At 35.3% G+C, this 23,058-nt stretch overlaps 1 protein-coding gene across 4 annotated transcripts in view; it reads left to right on the top strand.

The window, feature by feature from the left end:
• Positions 1 to 23,058, top strand: part of BPTF (bromodomain PHD finger transcription factor) — a 44,055-nt gene that overhangs the window by 2,808 nt on the left and 18,189 nt on the right. For all 4 annotated transcript variants that reach the window (XM_026046861.1, XM_026046862.1, XM_026046860.1 and 1 more), the window contains exons 2-16: positions 3,875 to 4,697; positions 10,256 to 10,479; positions 10,697 to 10,897; positions 11,401 to 11,586; positions 13,889 to 14,062; positions 14,205 to 14,407; positions 15,295 to 15,668; positions 15,897 to 16,028; positions 16,585 to 16,714; positions 17,348 to 17,483; positions 17,971 to 18,192; positions 18,482 to 20,882; positions 21,357 to 21,481; positions 21,761 to 21,889; positions 22,218 to 22,368. In XM_026046861.1, coding sequence (XP_025902646.1) covers positions 3,875 to 4,697; positions 10,256 to 10,479; positions 10,697 to 10,897; positions 11,401 to 11,586; positions 13,889 to 14,062; positions 14,205 to 14,407; positions 15,295 to 15,668; positions 15,897 to 16,028; positions 16,585 to 16,714; positions 17,348 to 17,483; positions 17,971 to 18,192; positions 18,482 to 20,882; positions 21,357 to 21,481; positions 21,761 to 21,889; positions 22,218 to 22,368 — 5,611 coding nt within the window. The remainder of the gene's footprint in view (positions 1 to 3,874; positions 4,698 to 10,255; positions 10,480 to 10,696; positions 10,898 to 11,400; positions 11,587 to 13,888; positions 14,063 to 14,204; positions 14,408 to 15,294; positions 15,669 to 15,896; positions 16,029 to 16,584; positions 16,715 to 17,347; positions 17,484 to 17,970; positions 18,193 to 18,481; positions 20,883 to 21,356; positions 21,482 to 21,760; positions 21,890 to 22,217; positions 22,369 to 23,058) is intronic.

Here is a 23,058-nt window from a genome sequence, read left to right as displayed (position 1 = left end):
CCTTCCTCTTGCCCTTTTGCAGAGAAAAACAGCCAGACTTTTAATTTGTTCAGCTGAGTCTCTGTCTTGTTTCTGCTTAATGAATATCTATACTGTGAACTACATAGCGATGATACTAATTGAAATCTTGGCTTATCGTAATCTAAGAAAAGATACATGACATTGGAACAGGTTTAGTAGGCAAGATCCACCTGATCTCCATATCTTTTTATCTGACAGAGGAGAGAAAAGTGGTAAAATCTTTAGAATACCTTCCTAAGCTCTGGTGATCTCTGACTCAGGTTTATACTGAGCCAGACATTGTCTGTAGTTCTTGCTTTTTATTTTTATTCTCTCTCTCTTTCATAAATAGTTCTTAAAATCAGACACATTATAATGTACAGTGGCAGAGTTGCTGTGGTTACCTATACAGTTTGGAGGAGTATGATACCTGCTAGTTTTCTGCTGAAGGAGGTTATGAACAATTGTTCTCTATTTATCTTCTTTTGATCACACACATGCTGAATTATCACCACCTTGAGGTCATAGACTTCAGAGTTGAAGAGGTTTTTGTAGAGCTGGATATTTAAAAATTCTAATACTGATCAAATTCTTCTTGTCAATCATGGTTTTATGCTTATATCACATCACACTAAAGTGGGATAAACAGTTTTTCAGTTTTTCAAAGTTTTTATTCAAGAGTGAATTTAAAGAGCACAGTGCAGTGTCTCTAGACAAGGCTCAATTTTTGTGCTCCTCTGTGAAGTTTATGACATTCTGAATTTGGTTATCAGGATGCTTTTTCACTATGTTTTTATTCAAGTATTTAGAGAAGCAATGGCTTAGGAATGATAATATGCCTTTGATATAATGCATGATAATGGTATAGGTAAATTATATAGCGTGATGAACGAATATGATGTTTATCACTTCTACAGGGCGGACCTTTGGTATTTTGGATTGTGTATGTATTTTCTCTTCTCTGGTTTTCTTTTGTTTCCTCAGAAGATAGGTGTACATTTAGTATAGGCAATCCTGTTTATCTTGTGTCATTTTTGACATTAGCTGTCCACAGTAGTTCTTGCTTTAGCGTTATCACAATTGCATATTAAGTACTTCTCGTATGTTGTCGAACTTTGAAAACAGGGCTTAAACAAGACTTCATCAAGATACCTAGAAGTGCTTTTTTTTTGTTCCCCTCCCTCCCCACCCACCCCCCTTTTAATAAAAAGCTTGCTTGGAAAAGTAGCTTTTGGAAGATCTATTCATCTAGATTTTGGCTGAGATAATAAACATAGGCTGTTTAACAAGTAAATACACAACAGTGGAGTTGTGAGCCAAAAGATTATCTCATTAAATTTTTCTTTAATATAGTTCTGGATGATTGTTGCCAGTCCATGAGCATTTAATGGTGATTGACCAAGGTTTTTGCTTAGCCAGTTATTTTATCAGAGTGCTCCTACTTCTGGGGCAAAATAGTTGAGCTGGAAGTTGCATTTAGTATGTGAGAGAATTTTATATCTTAATTTTTTTTATTCTCAAGGAATTAAGACACTGAGATATTGATAGTAAGGTATGCAAATTCTCTTGTCTGTCGCATAAGAATATTCACCAGGCTCCCAAACATCTTATCTAGTGTACCTCGTTCTCTAAATCAAATTGATAATTATTTTACTACTTAGAAATCCGAACTTTGATTTGCAACTGAGAGGAAGTATCACTTGTTCAACTTCAGAAATGTAACAGGCAATTTCAAATTCGAACAAAAATGTTTTGTAGAAAGCCAAGTAAAATTTGTGTTTAATACTGTGGTGTTGACATGCAAATTTGCATGTCAGTCTGAAGAGAGAGTTTGTCGATTTTTCTGAGGAACTGTGTGCAGCACGTATCTTGTAATTGAAGTATACGTTGTAAAAATAGTAGAATAATTTGATGGACTGCGGATGAATTCATCCTGTCAAGTTTTCTGTAGGTCTGCAGTCAAATTGCGTAGCTGACTTGGATAATGCATGGAACTAGCATAAAGACAATAAATGTGGATTTTGATGACTTTTTGAAATTAATTAGAGCCTATCTCAAGTATGTCCTAAATAATAAATTGTCAGAAGATTCCTGAAAAGTAATTATATGCTAATACTTTTTTTTTTTGCCTTTACCTGGATTCTAGACATAAAGGAGTTGTGACTTAAAGTACTTCTCAGAATGACCAGATGGAGTGTCTTTTACTACTTGCATTAGTTATCCGAATGCTAAAATGATGCTATATAGTATGGCATCACCAGTTCAGTGACTTCATTTTATTTCACATATCATAATATTTGCTTAAATATGTGTAATATAAGTTATTTTAATAGATTATGGCAAATGCAGACTTTAATTACCAATATCTATAATTAAATGTACCGTAGGAATAAAATTGTTTACTACTTAATTACAGGCTGCTCCTGAGCTAGAGAATTCAAAATAGGGAGAGGCAACTATTGCAAACTCCTTCACCAGTTTTGGAGACAACCAGTGAAGGAATGTGATTTAGAAGTATATCTGTGCTTGATGTGCTTGTCTTCTCTTTCAGAAGTAGCACAAGTCCAAAAAGTAATAATAATAATAATAATAATAATAATAAAAAAAAAAAAAGGGCAGTAAATGGTGCTTACATCTCAGCCCCGTTGATACTTTTTAGTTAGTCTAGTTTATCTACAGTCATCTTTTGGTCTTTGATTTCTGTATGTAACTTATTCATCTTCTCCCAAGAGGCTCATTCTTTCTGGGCATAAGTGTGAGAATATTTTTTAGCTACATTTGCAGACATTAAATAGAATTCAAGTTTATCATTCCACCAGCTTTTTGTGACCTTTGAACTTAGTGGGGGCTATTAGTGATTTCAGAGTATCTGTGCTGTCTTGTGTGATTGTCTGCTAGGGCTGGTCCTACACTATGCATTTTGCAGAGGAAGCTTTGGAAACCTAAAGTAATTTCACATTTAAATGCATGTTGTTTTGTTCTGTTTTGTTGTCTTTATGCTCATAGGGTTTTCGACACTGATTGTAGAAATGTGTTTAGGTATTTCTTGCTGAAAAGAACTTGCTTTGAGTCAGTGAAACTACTGCATTTTTGTGTTTGCTGTGATTAAATATTTTCCACTGATTTGGGCAGTAATATATTGGAAGGCAGTCGCATAAGCATTCTTTCATTTTCCACAGAGTCAGAACTCAACTAAACTTGGAAATTTATTTTTATATGCAGCTGATGTTGACCCATTAGTTGTGTAATGGAAACATCTAGCAGTTCATCTTTTTATATGATTTCAGAGTTCCTAGTTGTTGCATAGAATTTCATTCACATTTTTTAAAGTTTGAGAGGGAGAGGTGTATCTGATTCTCTTGCTCTGCTAGCACAATTGTTGATTTCTTTCTTATCGAATAATTTGGCAAACTCATATACAATTAAGATGTTTCTTAAATGTAATTTTTCTTTTTGGTAAGGTTTAATTGAGACATTTTAGGTTTAATTATGGTATTTCAAAAGACTTGGGTTTGTGCATCTTTGGCTTTTCTCTGTGAATAAAGAAAGTACTTTCTGCAGACCACTCCTCTGTGTAACATTGATCAATAGAAGCTTTTGTTGTTGCCCAGAATTTTTGCAGGGAAATGCATCTTGCCTTAAGCACCTAACAAACTTCAGACTTATGTATCTTATTTTTTTACTCTATATTTAAATACCAGATTGTTAACTGGTATTTACACATTTATATAGCTTTACATTTATATAGCTTTAAAGATGGCCTTTAATTTGCAGTATATAGAAAGAGTTGGTCACAGAAGGGTCGTTACTGATAGATGTTTTTAATACGTTGCATTGTGAATTGCAAAATTCTTACTGTTATTTTGAATTCCAGGTAGGAGAAGACAAAGAGTGCATCGTCCTCGATCTCCAATTTTGGAAGAAAAAGATATCCCACCTTTGGAGTTTCCTAAATCCTCAGAGGACTTAATGGTGCCTAGTGAGCATATAATGAATGTTATTGCCATCTATGAGGTACTAAGGAACTTTGGCACTGTTTTACGCCTCTCTCCTTTTCGTTTTGAGGACTTCTGTGCTGCTCTGGTAAGTCAAGAGCAGTGCACACTTATGGCAGAGATGCATATAGTGCTTTTAAAAGCAGTTTTACGTGAAGAAGACACTTCAAATACTACCTTTGGACCTGCTGACCTCAAAGATAGCGTTAATTCCACTTTGTATTTCATAGATGGAATGACGTGGCCAGAGGTTCTGCGAGTATATTGTGAGAGTGACAAGGAATACCATCATGTTCTTCCTTATCAAGAGACAGAGGACTATCCTTATGGACCAGTAGAGAATAAAATCAAAGTTCTGCAGTTCTTAGTGGATCAGTTTCTTACAACAAACATTGCTCGTGAAGAGTTAATGTCAGAAGGTGTTATCCAGTATGATGATCACTGTAGGGTTTGTCACAAACTTGGGGATTTGCTTTGCTGTGAAACTTGTTCGGCCGTGTACCATTTAGAGTGTGTGAAACCGCCTCTCGAAGAGGTACCGGAGGATGAATGGCAATGTGAAGTCTGCGTGGCACATAAGGTGCCTGGAGTAACTGACTGTGTTGCTGAAATCCAAAAAAATAAACCATACATTCGGCATGAACCCATTGGATACGACAGACATAGAAGAAAATATTGGTTCCTGAACAGAAGAATTATTATGTAAGTAAACCGATTGTTTAGTGTTTTTGAAGAATAACATTCTATTGAATGCATATTTTAAAATGGGTTTCCTACAGAGTTTCCTACAATACCTATTGCCATCTTAAAGTTACTTTATTCTTTAGATAAGACTTTTGCATGCTTATTTGTAGGTTGTTTTCTAAAGGCCATGTAATTCATCCATCAATTTTCTTTAAAATAATCTGTATTTTTTTTACATGTGCACTAAAAAATCACGAATGTGACAAAAAGATCGTTTTAATGAGCATTTTCCAACCTCCTGATTAAGTTATTGAAAGATGGTCTAACTAACTGCCTGTGATGATATGATGGTAGAAGACCAGTTTTGGTGTATTGCCACTGCCTGGATAGTTACTTGGCTATTGGATGCTGGTACTGCTTTGATAGTTTTAAAAAGTCAAACTAAGACTGCCTATCAGAATCCTTTAAAGATATGCATCAAACCTACTAACTAAAAATTTAGAAAAGACCATGTGAAGCTTCTGCATGCGTGAATGAAGTGACAAGAAACACCTGCCTTGAAGCAATTTCCTGTTGGGCATGTATGACTGTTTCTGATACATGATTAGTCCTGGGATAGTGATGTAATGGATATAACTTTCTGTTAGCAAGGGTATTATGTCCTTAGATACTAGGTAGTGTCTTTGAGGGGGCTTATGAGGGTTGTAGATTTGACTCTCACAAGTGAGAGATACTTCTGAACTCTTTTTTCAGTCCTTTAAAATAGTGTTCTTTGGTCCTTTAAAAGTGTTCTTTCCATTTAAAACAACAACAACAACAAAATGGGTAGTATTAACTGATGCTTTAAATATTAATTATCAATCTCTCTTTTCCTCTCTTGGATATGATTGCCTGAAAATATTGGTAACCTTATACTTCTACTTACTGTAGTCTTATATAGAAGCTTTCAGCTTCTGTGTCCAGAAAAATCTGTTGAAAGTTTTATTTAGAGAGAGATGCTTGCTGGATATGTTGAGCTACAGTCCCCACCAGCAATGGATTATTATTTTATTCTTCCATTGCTGTGGTTGAGATCTAAGAAGCTTTCATCCTGAAATAAACATGACATTACCTTTCAGTTTATGTAAATCATAAATATTAAGAGCCTGATTTGCCAGTGGTCCATGAAACTTTGTAGTTCATCTCTTCTAGCAGCTTTGACCTTACTATTTAAGGAAGTATGAAAATGTTGGCAGCAGATCTTTTTTTTTTTTTTTTTTCAATACAGGTTCAGATAAAGAAACTGGAAATATTTCAGTAAAATAGTTTCTTTAAATAGTGTTGTTCCTCTTACACTGGAGGTTTTCTGTGCAAAGTCATAATTTTTTGCCAGAGTTTCTGTCCAGTGAAACGTGTTGTAGTCCTTCATTCTGATTATGTCAACCGCTCTAATGATCTCTAAAACAGGAGATTAGCATATGAGAAAAAAGAAAAATCATTCTCTCCCTTTTTTCTCTAATTGTTTTCTGTTTCAGTTAAACCTGAAGAGTGAAACAAATGCTATGCATTTATTATAGACTAAAGCTGATAGTTTGTCCATCTATGTTCTCTCCAATTTTAAGACATGTAGTTTTCTTGGAGAAAGAGTTTGGGTGAAGGAATTTGAGAAGGTTTTAAAGAATTCATATCCAGTATAAATTTTCCAATGAACATGAATTTTTGGTGACTTTTATATCCAAGTTTATGCAGAATTAGCATGACTTCTTAAAATGGAATTGAAATATTGCAATAGGTGTAGATATTAAATTAGATACAGAATATAAATGTGCACCGAGTGTAAACACTTTGTGTTGTGGATTTGCATAGCTGCAGAGGCAGACATCACAGATGGACTGCAGGTAGCTTCTTACATTTGGGTAGGTTTTCCAGTTTCTGGATAAACCATGCAATTAATGCAAATGCTTTCTGTGAAGTATTTGTAGTTTATTTGCATTATGCTGTATTTTGGGAAGAACTTATGTAACACCATAACTAATCAAACGAAGTGAACTCTACGTAGCTCTGTGTTTGTAGTGTTTCCATGAGTCAAATTGGGTCTTGAAGCAGTAAAATAACCAATTCTTAAACAGTATGGTTGTCCCAGGCTCTGCTTTTTGCATGTAGCAAACAGTGGAGTTTGTTACAATGAAGTTTATAAAGTTCTCTTTTCTTGATTAAACACTGCTTGCTGGTGTCCTCTCTCAGTATATTGAATCGTCTAATCCAAGAACAAACTTTGACTTTCCAGACCTTTATGATCTAGTTAAAAAAAAATGACTGTTGCAGGTAACTTTCACCATAAAGGTTGAATGAGGCTGATACAGACGTAGTGACAGTGATTTTCAACGGGCCAGAAAAAAAGAGGTCGTTCTTTGTAACCAGAGAAGAGTGAAGGAAAATAGTAGTAGAATTATAAGTGAAGAGCAAACAGTTCTGTTAGTCTTTGAGGGGTCTCTTCACCTTATTTGTCAATGACTTGAGTGAGGTGACAGTGTCTCCTCAGCAAGTTTGTGGATGGTACAAAACTGGAAGGAGTGGCTGACACACCGGAGGTTATGAAGGACACTTTTTTTGTTGTTGTTTTTTGTTTTTTGTACTCTGATTACTTCCATTTTAACAAATAATAGAAATTCTCCTATGGAAATGAATCATAAGAGTGGTTCTAGATTTGTACTTCTAGATTTATTTACAGTTTAAGTAACAATCCAATGTGTTTTGCTGGTAAAACTGGATAGACATAATGATTTTCTTCTTTCCTATTCCCATTTCAAAGGTTTGTAAGTGTAGAAAGGGACCCTGAACAAATTGCAAATATTGAGATGTATTTGATTTGGCAAATGCTTGTGAAATGAAATAAGGAAACATTATTTGGTCCTCATTTAAATAGCACCAATTGAAAAAAAAAATATTCTTTAGTTGTGTGCATCTTCTATAATCGTCAAAAACAGCATTTTTTCCTTCATGACCTGAAAAGATTTATCATACTGTTCTGTATCTCAGTGAATCCTCCTCTATTTCCTCCAGTTAAAAAGCTTTTGGAATGTTCCTTTGAATAGAGGCACAGTTGCAGGAACCGTTCCCTCAATTCTGCACTTCTTAATTGTACCAGCCTGGGGTCTCTGCACTTCAGAAATCCTTGAAAGTTCATAGCATTTTGTTCTGTGTTCTTGTTTTTATCGCTCTCAAAACTTGCCTCAGAAGTCTGCCAGTGAATGGCTTCTGGCATTAAAAAAAAGGCCAAAAGAGGTAGGAAATATCCCTGTGATTCTTTTGTCTCTGCTTGGCCTTATTTAATGTATGTGACTGAATAGAGTCCTCTGGAGGCTGAGGAGACATGTCCAGCACATAGCTGGCAACGGGTCTTGCATGTCAGAGGGAGAACTAATTGGGAATCGGTTCTTGTGCAGCTTCCTTCACCTTTCCATCTTCTCTGCAGTAGCAGCCAAGAGCCCAACTCCCTTAATTGTTTCAAAGGCAAAAAGTTATGCTCCTTTACCCAGTTCAGCAGCTAAGGAAAGATAACTTGAATTCTTTAATTGTTAATTTAAATCTACTCATTTGACCTGATCAAATTCTATTGAATGCTTTGAGTGTTGATGAGCCAGTTATGAGAGCATACCTTAATTTTGAAAATTGGCCCAAATGAGTTCTCTTCTAAGTGTACCAAGTATGAAGTTTTTGCAGTTTCACTTTCTGGCTGTGCTTATTTATGTCCAGAGGAAGCTTGAGTTTCTTAGCTCCTGTTACTAAAGTTGTGGTAGCCTTTAATTCAAGAGGAAATTCAGTGCTCAAAGAACCTCTGTAAAGCAAGCAGGAAGGAAATAAAATACTTGTGCAAAATTTCATTGACCATTCCTAGAATATAATCAGAGCAGTGCTTTAGTGGTTAGAAGTTGAACTGTGTTTGGGAAGATTAATGCTCAGTCCTCTCTGAAATACCGTCTAGTATCTTGCTTCTCACTGTGCATCAGAGTTTTATTGGAAGATTTCTTCTTTTCTTGAGTTATCGAGAGAAAGTGAAGCTAATTCTGCTTCAGTCTAATGCAACCCTGTAGCAGCAGAGTGTGAGGAAGAGCTGGGAGGCAGAAATAGATGATTCTTGGGATTTTCAGGTGGAACAAGAATGCATCTGAATACACTAGCATAGCTGTAGCATTTTAGGATTTGCTAGGCAAAGAGAGGACATGTGAAAAGAAAAAAGCTCCTGAATGATGACAGACAAAACCTAAACAAGATGCACAGACATCTTTGCCTGAGCAGCCGGACTAGAAAACGGCCATTAGCCCTGCCTTACTTCATGAAGTGAGGTGAGATAAAGTGTTGCAGTTATTGTACACCTAGATCATATAAGGAGATGCATAAAGGAGGTACCTAGTTATCAAGTAATCCTATGCAATGTATAAATGAATCAAGTTCAAAATAGAAAGATAAGGGTGCTATTTTAGTGAGTTAAGTAATTGAAGCATAAACTTATCAACACCCCTGTATTCAGCTATAAGTTTTGTAGAGCTGCTCTGACAATTTCCTCTTCCCACCCATCTTACTGAATGCTTGCCAGAGAAAAGCAAGCATGGCTTTCCCCTTTCTCTTCAGTTACTTTGTCTTCTTTCTGTTCTCACTTTTGTATTGTCTTTTATTTTACTTTTTGTTTTTGTTTTGGGTGTTTAGTTTTTGGGTGTTTGTCTTCTGGGTGTTTTGGTTTTTTCCTTCTCTAGGGCTTATTTTCTACAAACAATAGCAAAAATACTTCATGTTATTAATATTTTTCTTGATTTAGAGGAAATTTTGTTTAAATATGAAATTTATTTAAAATATTGATCATAGAATGCTCCATGGAGTCAAATGATTGTTGGTCTTAAATTTTTGATCCTTTGTATGCTGGCAGAATACAGATTTTCTGAGATAAGCTGTTTTCTCAGAAACTTCTCAGATGTATCTGACATTTTATAACTACCCAGAAATAACTAGTAATAAGTTATAAATAGAGTAGAAAAATAAAGGAGCAGGTTTGAAATTTGTTTTCACAGGAGAAATCCTCGTGAGAGAAAGGCAGCATTTCTTTGCATCATACCAGGTTCTTTGTCAAGGAAGTCTATTTTGTAAAATGGACTTTTTAAGAAATAAAAGTTCATTTGATAGTAAGATTTGGCAAAACAGTTGTGGTAGTTTAATTTTGAGTAATATGGCCATCAGCTTCCCTGAAGTCTTTCATTGCAAATTGTTTGAGACTTAGTAGTAGATTACTGGTTGCAAAATAGATATAATGAGAAGGAACCTTGTTGCCAGATTGGACAAACCAGTTTTAAGAGGCTGTTTAAAGCTTTCATGGAGCTTCCTGAGGAATTTGTCACGAAAACTTTTGAGAACATAAAAAAGGAGAGGGAACTGTGAAGAAGTATTTGGACACCAAATAGTTGCTTATGTTTGAATGTGCTCATGTGATTTGTTCATGTGTATTCATATTCATGTATTGTTTAATATTTCTCTGTAAAAAAGCAAATGTCAGAAAGGAATGTCAACCTATTAGATTAAAATGTTTTAAAAATACTCTCTTACAGAGAGGAAGATTCAGAAAGTGAGAAAGATAAGAAAATTTGGTACTATAGCACAAAGATACAGTTGGCAGAGTTGATTGAATGCCTAGACAAAGATTACTGGGAAGCTGACCTATGCAAAACTCTGGAAGAAATGCGTGAGGAAATCCATCGGCACATGGACGTGACAGAAGACCTCACTAATAAAGCACGGGGCAATAATAAGTCCTTCCTTTCTGCAGCAAATGGTAAGAAAACTCTGTGTAATGGAAAGAAGTGTTGCACTTTGAACCAAATGGAAGCTTCTGTTTAGTTTATTAGGCTCAAACTGACACTTCCAACTCTTATATTCAAAATGAGATTTAAATCCTTGCATTCAAAAAAGCACTTGAGTCCTTAAAACTTCTGAACTTGTGTTCAGAAGTGTTTTGCTGTTCATTTGTGACATTGTACTTTTTCTTGTAGATGAAATAATGGAGATTATCAGAATAAGAAAAGGAGAAGTTGGAGAAGTTAAAAGCATATCTGCCGATGAAGCAGAAAAAGCCAGAAGTGATGTTGAGGATGGCCAGGCAGATACTGAGAAAAGCAAGGAAGAATCTGCAGATCAGGATAAAACTGAAGAAACATCCACTGAGCAAGATGAAGAAAAAGTGAGAACAGAAGGTAAAGAAACTATAAGCACACTTCTACAACTCTTAAGTATCCAGTGAAGTGATTATTAAGTTAAGAACCTCACATTTCTAAAAGTTAGTGTAATAATTTTGTACGAATCTTTACTTTCAAATAACAAACTGTATTTGTCTCTTCTCTGTGGTAATATATTCTGTTTCTTTTGAATAATTTCAAAAATCTTTCTACTTTCCAAGCTAAATACATCTAATTTTTAGATAGCTTTACCTTTTGTCATGGCACTCACAGGCTGTGATCAACATGTCTGCAGTAAGCAGTAATCCATGAATAATCCATGAATTTTGACACTATTTTCTCATCAGAAGTACATAGCTATTATATTTGATTGAGATTCATAGCAAAAAAAAGAAAAAAAATCAGTATATTTCACAATATCCAGTGGACAAAATGAATTTGCTTTCTAAGGATGATGCCAAATGACATCCTAAGACATACTAAAGAATATCCTTAAAGTTTTGTTGTGCCTTTCACTATAGAGGCAACAGTCGTTGGGGATAAAAGTAACTGTGTGACATCAAGCACTGACGACAACAACACAAATCCTGCAGGAGACACTAGTTGCTCTGAAGGGAAGAATGCAGTGGGGTGTCAGTCAGAAACCCTTGATAGCAACAACGTGGCAGAGAAGAAGGTGGCATCAGAGCTCCCTCAGGAACTCTCAGGTACAGAAGGCACTGTTACCAATGCCTCTGTAATTTGGGGAATGGATTAAGTTTTCCTATCTGGATTGTCCACTAAAACCATTCACAGCCTTTGTCACTCATGCTGTTTGCTTGCAGTGCCATCTTTTACTGCTGCGTTGTCACTAACATTTCAAAGTTAATTTTTTTGCGATTAGTGCTTGAAATTTGGTCTTCTGGGACATCAGCTTTGTTTCCATATCTTCCAAAGATAACTATGGCTAAGCTTTTTATTTTCTGTTTTCTGTATATTTTATTTTTCTATAGTAATCCATAATGGTTGTAGTGTCCTACCAAAGTTTATTTTATATTCTAATTTGCTGAAGGCTTGTATATTATTTTAATCATTTACTGTATAAACTACTAACAAAATTTTCATTCACATGAGTAAACCATTTCATTGAGATGCCAAGATAAAAAATGTCATCCCAGCAAGTTGTAGAGATTTATCAGAATTATCCGAGCAGAGGCTGTTGCTGTATTTTAACTTGTTTAGTTCTGCCATGTCAGTGATTTGAAAGCAGTAATAAGTTACTATATTAAAAAAAAAAGTTTAGATTCAGAAGTGAATATGACTTGCCTTGATATATCATAAAATATCAGAAAGAATTTATAATTTTAGAATAATGTTACAAGTTTTACTAAGTAAGCAAATGTTACTCTAAACAGCAGATTACTGTTACAAGCATCCGAGTTTTATTCTCAGTTTTCAAAATCTAAAAATACCTTTATCAGTAATATAGCCATACTTGGTATGCTATGTTTGAAAAAGTTGTAATAAACTTTTTCTCTCCTCCAGAAGCAGTTCTCCATTTAGATAAAGGGTGAAGTTCTTAAGCTTGTAAATATGAATGCATCCAAACCTTATAATTAATTTTACATTAGTAAGGAATTAAGTCAAATTCTTAATTTGGAAGTCTTTAATATGATTTTTCAGTGCAGAAAATATGCTAGCACATGGGACAGAAAACACATTAGATGTTTGACCAAACGTACTTGCCTATTTTCATGCTTTTCATTTTTTTTTTACACTTAAACTAAGCATAGGGAGTTAGAGGAAAAGATACATGTGATATAACTTCCTATTCCAGCTGTATTTATGTGTTCATATTTTTATTTAAAATAAAGATATTCATCACTATTTATTTATTATGCTTTTATAGCAATTTTTCTCTCTCCAAAACTTCTATCTTTTTTTGAATTTAGTGGCTTAGGTTTGCAGGGAAGTGTGTGTGTTTTGTGGAGGGTCCTCTCAAGTCTAATTTACCACATGTGCAGTGATGTTTGTGCTCTGACTCCAAATTCTAGTTTGAAAACCTCATTTCAGTTAAAGGGGAGAGATACTGAACTGATACCAATGAGGTAACCATCCTCAAAGCAGAGAAAGTAAGATAAAGATGCAAAACTAGATGAGAATATCATCGTTCTAGTTAAATGCAGTCCTGATGTAGGCTTTTAATTTTGAGAGTAGTTTATGTGCTTTTCGTCTCCTCTAACCAGTAGGCTCCAGACAAGTAGTTACCTTTTTTCATACTACTAAGACTCATCCATTTGACAAAGACACGTCAAGATCTATTCAGGTTAGGGAACTTCTATGAATCTCAGTGCCTTTATCCAAAAGATAAATTGGTCTGTTAACTTTTTAAGAGCTTGAAAGAAACCCTGAACATCCCGCCTTGTATCTCTTCTGCAGCAAATCAAGACATTGCTATTTTAGGTGGGGTGGCTTTTTCTTTGTGGGAAAGTAGGAGTGATTTTTAGAGGTGTGCAGGTCGTTGCTACGTGTAGTGCTGAGATTCTTAAAGAGTTTATCACCTAAAGCTAACAAATTACTTCCATTAAACTGTAAGGATTTAGTTGGACTATGAGTTTTTATGTATAGGTTCTGTGTTTAAAATCTTCTACTTGTCTCATGAATAAAATAATTCCTTCATGACATTTGCATCAAAAAATCATACTCAGTCAATATGCCTCATTGTCAAGTTAGGTGGTGATAATGTCCATAGCTGCTCAGAAAGGCAGTTACAAGGGGAAACAAACACCAAAAACCTTACTGCTTGTCCGAGTTTGAAGTAACATGTAGACCCATAAGGAGGTTGCAAGAAAGGGGCTGATATTCTAAGTTTGTGGAGAAAGAATTAGATATAGGGTCTTCTGGAGGGAAGTAATATTTTAACACAGAGGTCCATCTAGCTCCCTTTCAGCTTTTCATTCAAAACAAACAAACAAAAAATGCGTTAATATCATTTAAAAGAAAAAATAAAAATGAATTGCTCTTTTGTAGAGGAGACTGGTCAGATGATCTCTACCAACAGCAGTAGCGCATCCACTGCACCTCTGCACTCAGATTTTGAAAACAGCAACAGCAACGAGTTGAGCTCTCTGCAGAATGACTCCTTTAAGACATCTGATGATGCTGAAAATGTGGAGAGGGGATCTCAGGATTCAGAGGACTTAGGTAAAACTTATAAAATCTTTAATACATCTTTTTATTTTTTTACTTCATAGCTCCTATATATCTGTAGACTATTTTCAGCTTTTAAGTTTGTTTTAAAAGTCTTTTTTAAATTTCATTATTTGTTATTTCTATTCCTGGGCAGGAGAGAAATCTAATGGTGAAAGAAGTGACTCTCCAAGCACAGGAAGAGGTGCCCCAGGTTCAACACGAATGCTCACAAGATTACGAAATCCGGATAGCAAGTTGTGCCAGATGAAAAATCAGCAGAATCAGCAGAATCAGCAGAATCAACAGGTTGCTACTGCAGCACATGAAGCAAATAAGTTGAATAAAGAAAGCAAAGAGGTTTGTAGGAAATGTATATTATCAAATGTCGTAACTGTCATCCAAGAGGTAGTTGGTGTCCTCCCCCACCCCCTTTTCTTTGTTTTTTCCTCTCTGAGTTGCTGACTGAAAGGTGGTATGACAGTGATCCTGTGTACTTATTTTGGTTTAATGAGCAGCTTATAAAGATTATGGATTTGTTTATTGTATGTCCAGTTTGACTATGGTCTTGTCTAGGTCAGAATAGCTAGGTTTTGAGTTGGTAGCAAATCCGTACTGGCAGTGAATGGTTGTTAAAAATAGGCATTGCAAAGTTGTTGCAGTGCTTAATGCAAGCTAGAAGTGAATTCCCTCAAATGACTCTGCCAATTGGGATGGATTTTTGCTGTGGTTATAGGGGTGTTTTTGTTTACTCTTTGGGGAAGTCAGTTTCTCCAGAAGAACAATGTTTGAATGCTAAACAATGGTTGCAGTTAGTTGACTGCATATTGTTCAGGGTGATGCTTTTATTTTTGCAATTTATTTTTCAGTGTGTGTGGATTCTGTGGTTTACCGAGGAGGAGCTTCACAGAAAGGTTATTTCAGCCCTAGTGAAGGCTCTCCCAAAGCTGTCTCCCTCAATAGGCATAATTCAGAGTAGCAAACTTTGGTTCTTATTTGTTCTGAGGGGAGCCTGGATGACAATTTTCTTAACGCTAAAGTTTTTGAGAATATAATCATATATAATCAGTGGTTAAGTTTGTATTCAAAGTCTTAAGATGAACATTTATTTACTTCTATAATAGGGAGTTGATGCTAGATGTTTTTATGAATTTATAAATAGATAGACCAAGTCTTGCACCATAAATCATTTAATGGAAGTATTTGAAACTTAAGTGAATTTTTATTTTTTTTTTTTTTTTAACAAGGTTCCCTCAACTGGTGGCCAGTTGGTAGTCAGCTCTCCAAGTGATGTCTCCCGAATGAATCCAAAGAAGGAAATAGTGCTGAAAGGAAATATGAACAATTATTTCAAATTAGGACAAGAGGGGAAGTACCGTGTTTATCATAACCAATATGCCACTAATTCATTTGCATTGAACAAGCACCAGCACAGGGAAGACCATGACAAGAGGCGACATCTCTCACACAAATTCTGTCTGACTGCTGCTGGAGAGTTCAAGTGGAATGGGTCTGTACACGGCTCCAGAGTTCTCACCATATCCACTTTGAGGCTAACTATTATTCAGCTAGAAAACAATATCCCGGCATCGTTCCTTCACCCTAACTGGGCTTCCCACAGGTAAGTGAATGCCTGAAACTGTATATTCTTGTTTTCCTTGTATTTTTGCTTATTGCATTAATAGGAAAATGGCTTTGACGTTCTGTGTCGGGGAATCACAGTGCTTGTAGATCACTGTTGAAATAAAGCATGTTTGTCTTGTGTTGTACCACTAAGAGTTGTGCATTTTAGTGAAGTATTAAAATATAGGAGTCTGTTGCCTACCATTAAATCTCTTTTGCAATTTAGGTCCAACTGGATTAAAGCTGTTCAGATGTGCAGCAAACCTAGAGAATTTGCACTTGCTCTGGCTATATTGGAATGTGCAATTAAACCGGTTGTCATGCTGCCAATCTGGCGAGAATCCTTGGGACACACTAGGTAAAAATGTCTTTTCACATTTGAGAACTTCGTTCTGGTTTACAGTTTACACTGACTAGTTGCTCTAATCCTTCAATAATTGAAAGACAATCGTTTAGCATTTAAAAGCAAAATGATTTTTCTCAAGCAACAGAATAGTAAAACCATCACAAGCCATTTGTGTCATTGTTCCTGCAAAGCAAATTTATTTCCTTTATCAGAGCTGTAAAGTGATACTTTTTTGGAAGGCCAAAAAAGCAACTTTCAATACTGTTGGTTAGAATCTGTGTGTTGTCTTTCATTGTGTCACAGAAGCAAAAATAAAATGTTTCTGATGTTAAACACTGCTGCAGGCAGCTGTTTGCTGTACTAGAATAGCCAAAAAAATAAATATTCCTGTTGAAAAAATGCATATATCTAAAAGCAGACACTAGCTGTTTCTTTCCACTTTAGTTATTCAGATTATTCAAAGGGATAGTATATGCTATTGTTTGATGACTTAAATTTGTTGAAAAGCTTCTGTATTCTGTTTAAATGAAAGCAGTATTTAAGTTTTGCTTGGATCTGTATGTACTAGATTGCGCAGAATGACAGCACTAGAAAGAGAAGAAAAGGAGAAAGTGAAAAAAAAAGAGAGAAAACAAGAAGAAGAAGAAACAATGCAGCAAGCTACATGGGTAAAATATACCTTTCCTGTCAAACATCAGGTAAAATTTTGTTTTCCATGAAGAATATGACACACAGAAATGACAGACTTCATATTTATCTTTCTCCATTTTATTTTAGATTTAAAATATTAATGATATTTATTGCATTACTTTCCCTTCATTGTAATGGAATGTGGCCCCATATATTCGAGCATGTAACTTTGGCCTGAACTTGCTATATCATGTCTTATGGTCTCAATCTGCTTTAGTTGACAGCTATGTTTGGCTGTAAAATGCAGCCCTTACTAGTGAAGGAATTCAAATAGGGGTACTGGAATCTGTCTGCTTGTCTTTTGGTGTCCAGTGCTGGCCATCTAAAAGCGATTACGTTTCATCACAATAAGTGATTTGTTTTAACAAACATAGAATTGATTCCAAAACTTGTAGAATGCTTCAGCTTTTAGCTAAAGGTTACTGGAAGATAGGATTTTAAATGTTACTGATAGAAACAATTATTAGCTGATATCTCTTGAATTCTACATAAGTTTGGGGTTTTTTTACAAAATTATTTCAATTTGCTTGAAAAAGGTCTGTTAATTAAAATGTAGTCATTTTAGGTTTATAAATGAGTATGTGCATATGCAATGCAACAGATGGCCCTATTAAAAATAAAACTTTTTAAATATTTAATAGGTTTGGAAACAAAAAGGAGAGGAATATAGAGTAACTGGATATGGTGGTTGGAGCTGGATTAGTAAAACACATGTCCATAGGTTTGTCCCCAAACTACCTGGAAATACGAATGCAAATTACAGAAAGTTGCTACCAAGTAAGTAGCTGCATCAGTTCTTTTTTTTAATTGCTAACATACTGTTTTTTATTATACATGCAGTTATTCAATTGATTACATAAGTGTGATAGTCTTTGTTTGAGAGTATCATTCCACTTTGCAAAAAAGTTTTTAAATTATTTGTTGCCATTAATATTAAGATTCTTTCTTTGTTGCTTTTAACTGGATCAGACAAAATGGATGCTGTTGCTTTTAGTGTTGTCTATATACTTACTATATTAGATTAATCTTGCATTTTGGATTGCAGAGAATAACCAGTACAGCTGGTTACAGCATGCTGATGTTCTGGATTTAAACATTCAAGTCAATTTTTAAAAATAACCACTGAATTTTCATAGCCTGAATTACACTTTTAATGGCTAGATTTTCAGAAAGTGGTGTTTAGTTTGAGAAAAGTTACCAGTGTACTAAAAAGAAAAAAAAATACTTTGAATAACTTGAAACCATTTAATTTATCTGTTAATAGCAAAGAATGAAGATATGATTATTGAAAAATGTGATTCGGAGAAAAGGAGAAATCCAGTAAGGATAAAAACAGAGAAAGATAAAATGAAGAATTCTCGTGATGTGCAAGCAAAGGACAAAGCAGATATTTCTGAAACTTTGAGGAAAGTAAAAGAAGAAAAAAAGTCAAAGGAAGAAAAAGTAGAAAGTGATACGAATTCTGAAAATTTAGATCATGCAAAAGGTAAACAAAATATACATCTTATTTTAAAGCCAGGCATTCATCATGATGTTATATGAATAAAAAACATTGGACCACAGGAAGAAATGGCTACTGAAAAACTGTACGAGGTTGTAATCAAGATACTTTGGACTTGACAGTTGAGAGACATTTTTTTTGTAGTTGTTCCCTTTTTTTTCTCCCAGAAATCTACAAATATTAGTTGCATATATTTCTTTTGCTTAATGTAAAATATAGCTTGTTATTCATTGTTAGGGGAGCTTACTAATTTAGAATTATTTCTTCTTTGCAGCTGAAAAAGAAACGGATAGTGAAAATGATAAAGTTGTCAAGGAAGAACCTATGGATATAGATGATATGAAAATTGAATCCCCCCTAAAAGATGAGGATAGTCTTTGTAAACGGGATATCATCAATGTCAGTGAGGGATTTCATTTAAGGACTTGCTACAAAAGGAAAGTAAAAACATCAAAATTAGATGGGCTCCTTGAGAGAAGAATAAAACAATTTACATTGGAAGAAAAACAGCGTTTAGAAAGGATGAAACTGGAGGCTAGTGCTAAAACTGGAGGCATTCGATCCATAAGTCCCCAGAAGATCATAGATGAGCTAAAAGCAGGAAAGATAAAAGGAAGCCAGTTCGACCTGTCTCCTGAAGACAGAGCCTGTATTGTAGATAAGACCCAAACTGAAGATGCAGAGCAGGACTGCTTGCCCATCAGTAGCATCTCTAATGCCAAAAGCAGCGAGCTAGAGGAGCTGTCTTTGCCTTCAGCAGATAGACTATCAAAAGGAGAAGCCCAGCTGCTGGATGAAGGCTCCCCTCAGGGCTCCGAAGGTGAAAGCTCGGGTCAGAATGACAGTAAACAAAACAACTCCGAACCTATGACTACTGATAAATGTCAAGAGCAAGAGCTCCTTAAAGACTGTGAGAGTTCCTTAGTGGACGGCTTGAAACAAGCAAATGCAGGAAGTCAAATGAAATGGGATGTTTCAGAAACAAGAGCGAAACAAAAATTACCTATTACCAGGGTATCTAAGGATGAATGTGGAAATATACAGTCAGAGGTATCTGAAAGCAGCTGTGGAAAAGATGTTTTGGCTGTTCTTGAAAAAGCAGAAGGAAATTCAGAACAGCAGAGCCACGACCCAGAAAACAACTGTATGATAAAAAGCCATTCTGAACCAACATCCTTTCAAGAAGGTGAAATGGAGGAAAAAACAGTTCTGAGAGAGACTGAAGGTAAATCTGAAAATAAGGTTGTATTTCACCCAAAATCAGTTGGTAAAGACCTAGAAGCATTTAAAACAGAACTAATATCTGAAAGAAGTCATGGAAGTCAGACTCTGGAACACATGGAGGCAGCAGAATCTGATGAGGAGTCACTGGACAGCAAACTATCTGAAACTAATGGTAAAAAGAAAGGTCAGAAATTGAAAGTGGAGTCAAGTACAGTAAGCAGATGTCCTGATCAGACAAATCTAAACAGTGTTACTGACAAAAAGAATAATAAAAACACATCTGAGACAGACGTAGAAAAAAAATCACCACTTCAGGTGAATGGAAAAGACAATGACGTTAAAATGTTCTCAAAGGATGAATGTTTAGTTAAAGACACCCATGAGACTACAGCAGGAAGTGATATTGAATCAAAAGTTAATAACATTAGTAAATCCATCCCTGAGCATGAAATGAAACCATTGACTCTTAAGGAGACCTCAGTAAAACCATTTATGAACGGTGACATCGTGGTGGAAGACACAAACAATAAAAATAACGTGGACCCTAAGTCATGTTTGCAGAGTTCTCTAGAGTGTGAATCTGGAGAGACTCTTCAGCCACCACATGAAGTTCCTGAGTATGTGAAGAAAGCTGAAGAGAAGCAGCTTTCTCCTGAAAAATCCACCTTTGCTAGCACTGCTTCCACACCGACACGTGCACTTGGTAAAGAAAACAGCCTAAGTGGCGAAACAGAGTCTATGGAAACCGAAGTCACTGAAGATAAGAAGGTTGTTCCATCGCCTGTGACATCCTGTGAGGAATCCAGTTTGAGTAGTGACTTTGCTGATCAGAATGGTCTACAGACCTATAAAGTGGAAGATACTAATGGAGAAAATAAAGTTAAAACTATTATCACTGAAGTGACTACCACAACATCAACTGTTTCTACAGAATCTAAAACTGTGCTTAAAGTTGCAGAGTCTGTAGCTGCTAATGATGGAAAAACAGTGGTATCATCTACGGAAAACTGTGCCATATCTACTGTAACTACCACCACTACTGTTACTAAACTTACCACTCCAACTACGGACAGCAGTGTCGATGTCATTTCTGTACAGGAGCATAGCAAAACAGTAGTTACAACAACAGTAACCGATTCGCTGACCACATCAGAAGGCACATTGGTGACTTCCATGACTGTCAGCAAAGAATATTCTACAAAAGACAAGGTGAAACTAATGAAATTTGCAAGACCCAAAAAAACTCGTTCTGGAACTGCCTTGCCTTCTTACAGAAAATTTGTTACCAAAAGCAGCAAAAAAAGTATATTTGTTTTACCCAATGATGACTTGAAAAAGTTGGCGAGAAGAGGAGGGATCAGAGAAGTTCCTTATTTCAATTACAATGCAAAACCTGCCTTGGATATTTGGCCCTATCCGTCTCCAAGACCAACCTTCGGAATCACTTGGAGGTATAGACGGTTGTATATTTAAGAAAAAGTTTGGGATGGGATGAAACTTGGATTTCATTTAAGGACTTGCTACAAAAGGAAAGTAAAAACATCAAAAGAGGCCAGACTAAAACACAAAGGAACAATTTAAGGGGGTTCTGATGAAATTTAAATATTTTACATCCTGGGTTGGATAACCTTGCATGTATGTGGGGGACTTGGGCTTTTCTGTGTGTATTTCTAGAACCTGACTTATATCTGCCTCTTACCTCTGAACATCCATATTGAAAATTTATAAGAATGATTTCCTTTGACTTGGAAAATCCACACCTCTTGCACCATTGGCTAAATTGGAGCTTTTGTGAACTTTGCTATTTACTCTGTAATTTCATTAATTCTTCAGTAAAAGTAGAATGAAAGGCATGTGCATCTTGGTTAAGTATTTTATATCCATTTGGATTTAAAGTGCAGTTAATACCCTTTCTTTGTGGTTAGGTATCGACTTCAAACAGTGAAATCACTGGCTGGAGTGAGTCTTATGTTGCGGTTACTGTGGGCATGTCTCAAATGGGATGATATGGCTGCAAAAGCTCCACCTGGGGCAGGAACTACACGGACAGGTATCTCTTCAAACTTCTTGATTTCTTAACACAAAACTTATTGCCAATTTCTAGTACTACTCTTATTCAGATCATTTGTAAAGACTTGATGTTAGGTATGGCAATGGTATTTGTTTAAATAACTGACAGTTCACATTAATTGCTCTTTATTTACTATGTATTATATATTATTTACTATATATTATGTAATTAAAGATTCTTTGGATAAATTTTGTTTAGCTTTTATCTTGTGCTTTTTTTTCCTATTTTACTAACATATTGGGAAATAATTCATTGTAGAAACATCAGAGACTGAAATTACAACAACAGAAATAATCAAGCGGAGAGATGTTGGTCCTTATGGAATCCGGTCAGAATACTGTATAAGAAAAATTGTGTGTCCCATTGGTGTACCAGAGGCTCCAAAAGGTATGTTTGTTTATACATTTTCCCTCTCCCCATAGGCTTGTACAGAAATTAAGGTAACTGTATCTTTACATTAACTCTGAGCATGCAGGAAGCTTGTTCTCCTTTGTGAAACAAGTGATGCATTTAACTCACTTCATCTGAAGCTGAAAGGCTTTCCTCTTTCAAAAATGAGTTTGAAAAAAATAGCTTTAACACAGAAATGTTCATTGTAAGCAGAGCATTTTGTCTGATTTTGTTAAAAGAATATGAGTTCTAATGCTAGATTTTGTGTTACACTTTCAATTTTTGTTTTTGAGATTAATGTCTGTGTTTTGGCTGTTCTCTAAAGAAACTCCAACACCTCAGAGGAAGGGACTACGATCAAGTGCACTAAGGCCAAAAAGACCTGAAACCCCCAAGCAAACAGGCCCTGTTATCATTGAAAGTTGGGTGGCTGAAGAGGAATTGGAATTATGGGAGATCAGGGCATTTGCTGAAAGGTAAACCAACTAAAGTGAGCTTTTAAAATACCATTTTGATTTGTGCTTATATTTTAAATGTTCCTGCTAAAGAGCACAAGCTTGATAGTTACACTCAGTGAAAGTTGACCTGTGTTGTATTTTATGCGAATAAACACAAATTAATTTAGGAAGGTCTTAAAAATAGCTATAATGAATCTGTATTAATTTGTATTATAGAATAATTTTAACATGTACTGTTTGAGGTCCTGTAGTAGCCTAAAACTTGTCCATACACTACAGCAAATAGCAATTTAACCATAAAACACCAGTTGTTTCATGAGCATAGGAAAATAGTTGCAAAGAAAATGAACACAGGTATATGAAGCAGAGAGAAATTTAATCTGAAAATTTTGCCATCATAAAAGAAATAATTTCAGTATTACATACTTAAGAGTTGGAACATTATTTTTGAGTTGCTTGAGAAAAACTATTTTACTGATGCTATTACACAGATGGCATTTGCAGTCTCTGATATAATTACAAATTCTAATTTTGATTAGCAGTTTCTTAAAAGGTGTTGTAGCTGCTTCACTTCAGAAAGCTTCAGGGATGTTTAATGTGACCTCACTAGTCTGTTTTGAACTCCTTAAAGGCATGACCAATTTCTCAGTAATCTTAACATTGGACATTTGTTCTTGTAAGACTGAAACTAGCTAAAATGAATCCAAT

Source organism: Nothoprocta perdicaria, unplaced genomic scaffold (genome assembly GCF_003342845.1).
Source record: "Nothoprocta perdicaria isolate Ctin4 unplaced genomic scaffold, notPer1 scaffold_46, whole genome shotgun sequence".
Taxonomy (NCBI): domain Eukaryota; kingdom Metazoa; phylum Chordata; class Aves; order Tinamiformes; family Tinamidae; genus Nothoprocta; species Nothoprocta perdicaria.
The sequence above is the reverse complement of the archived record's forward strand: the minus strand, read 5'-3'. Positions and strand labels throughout refer to the sequence as shown.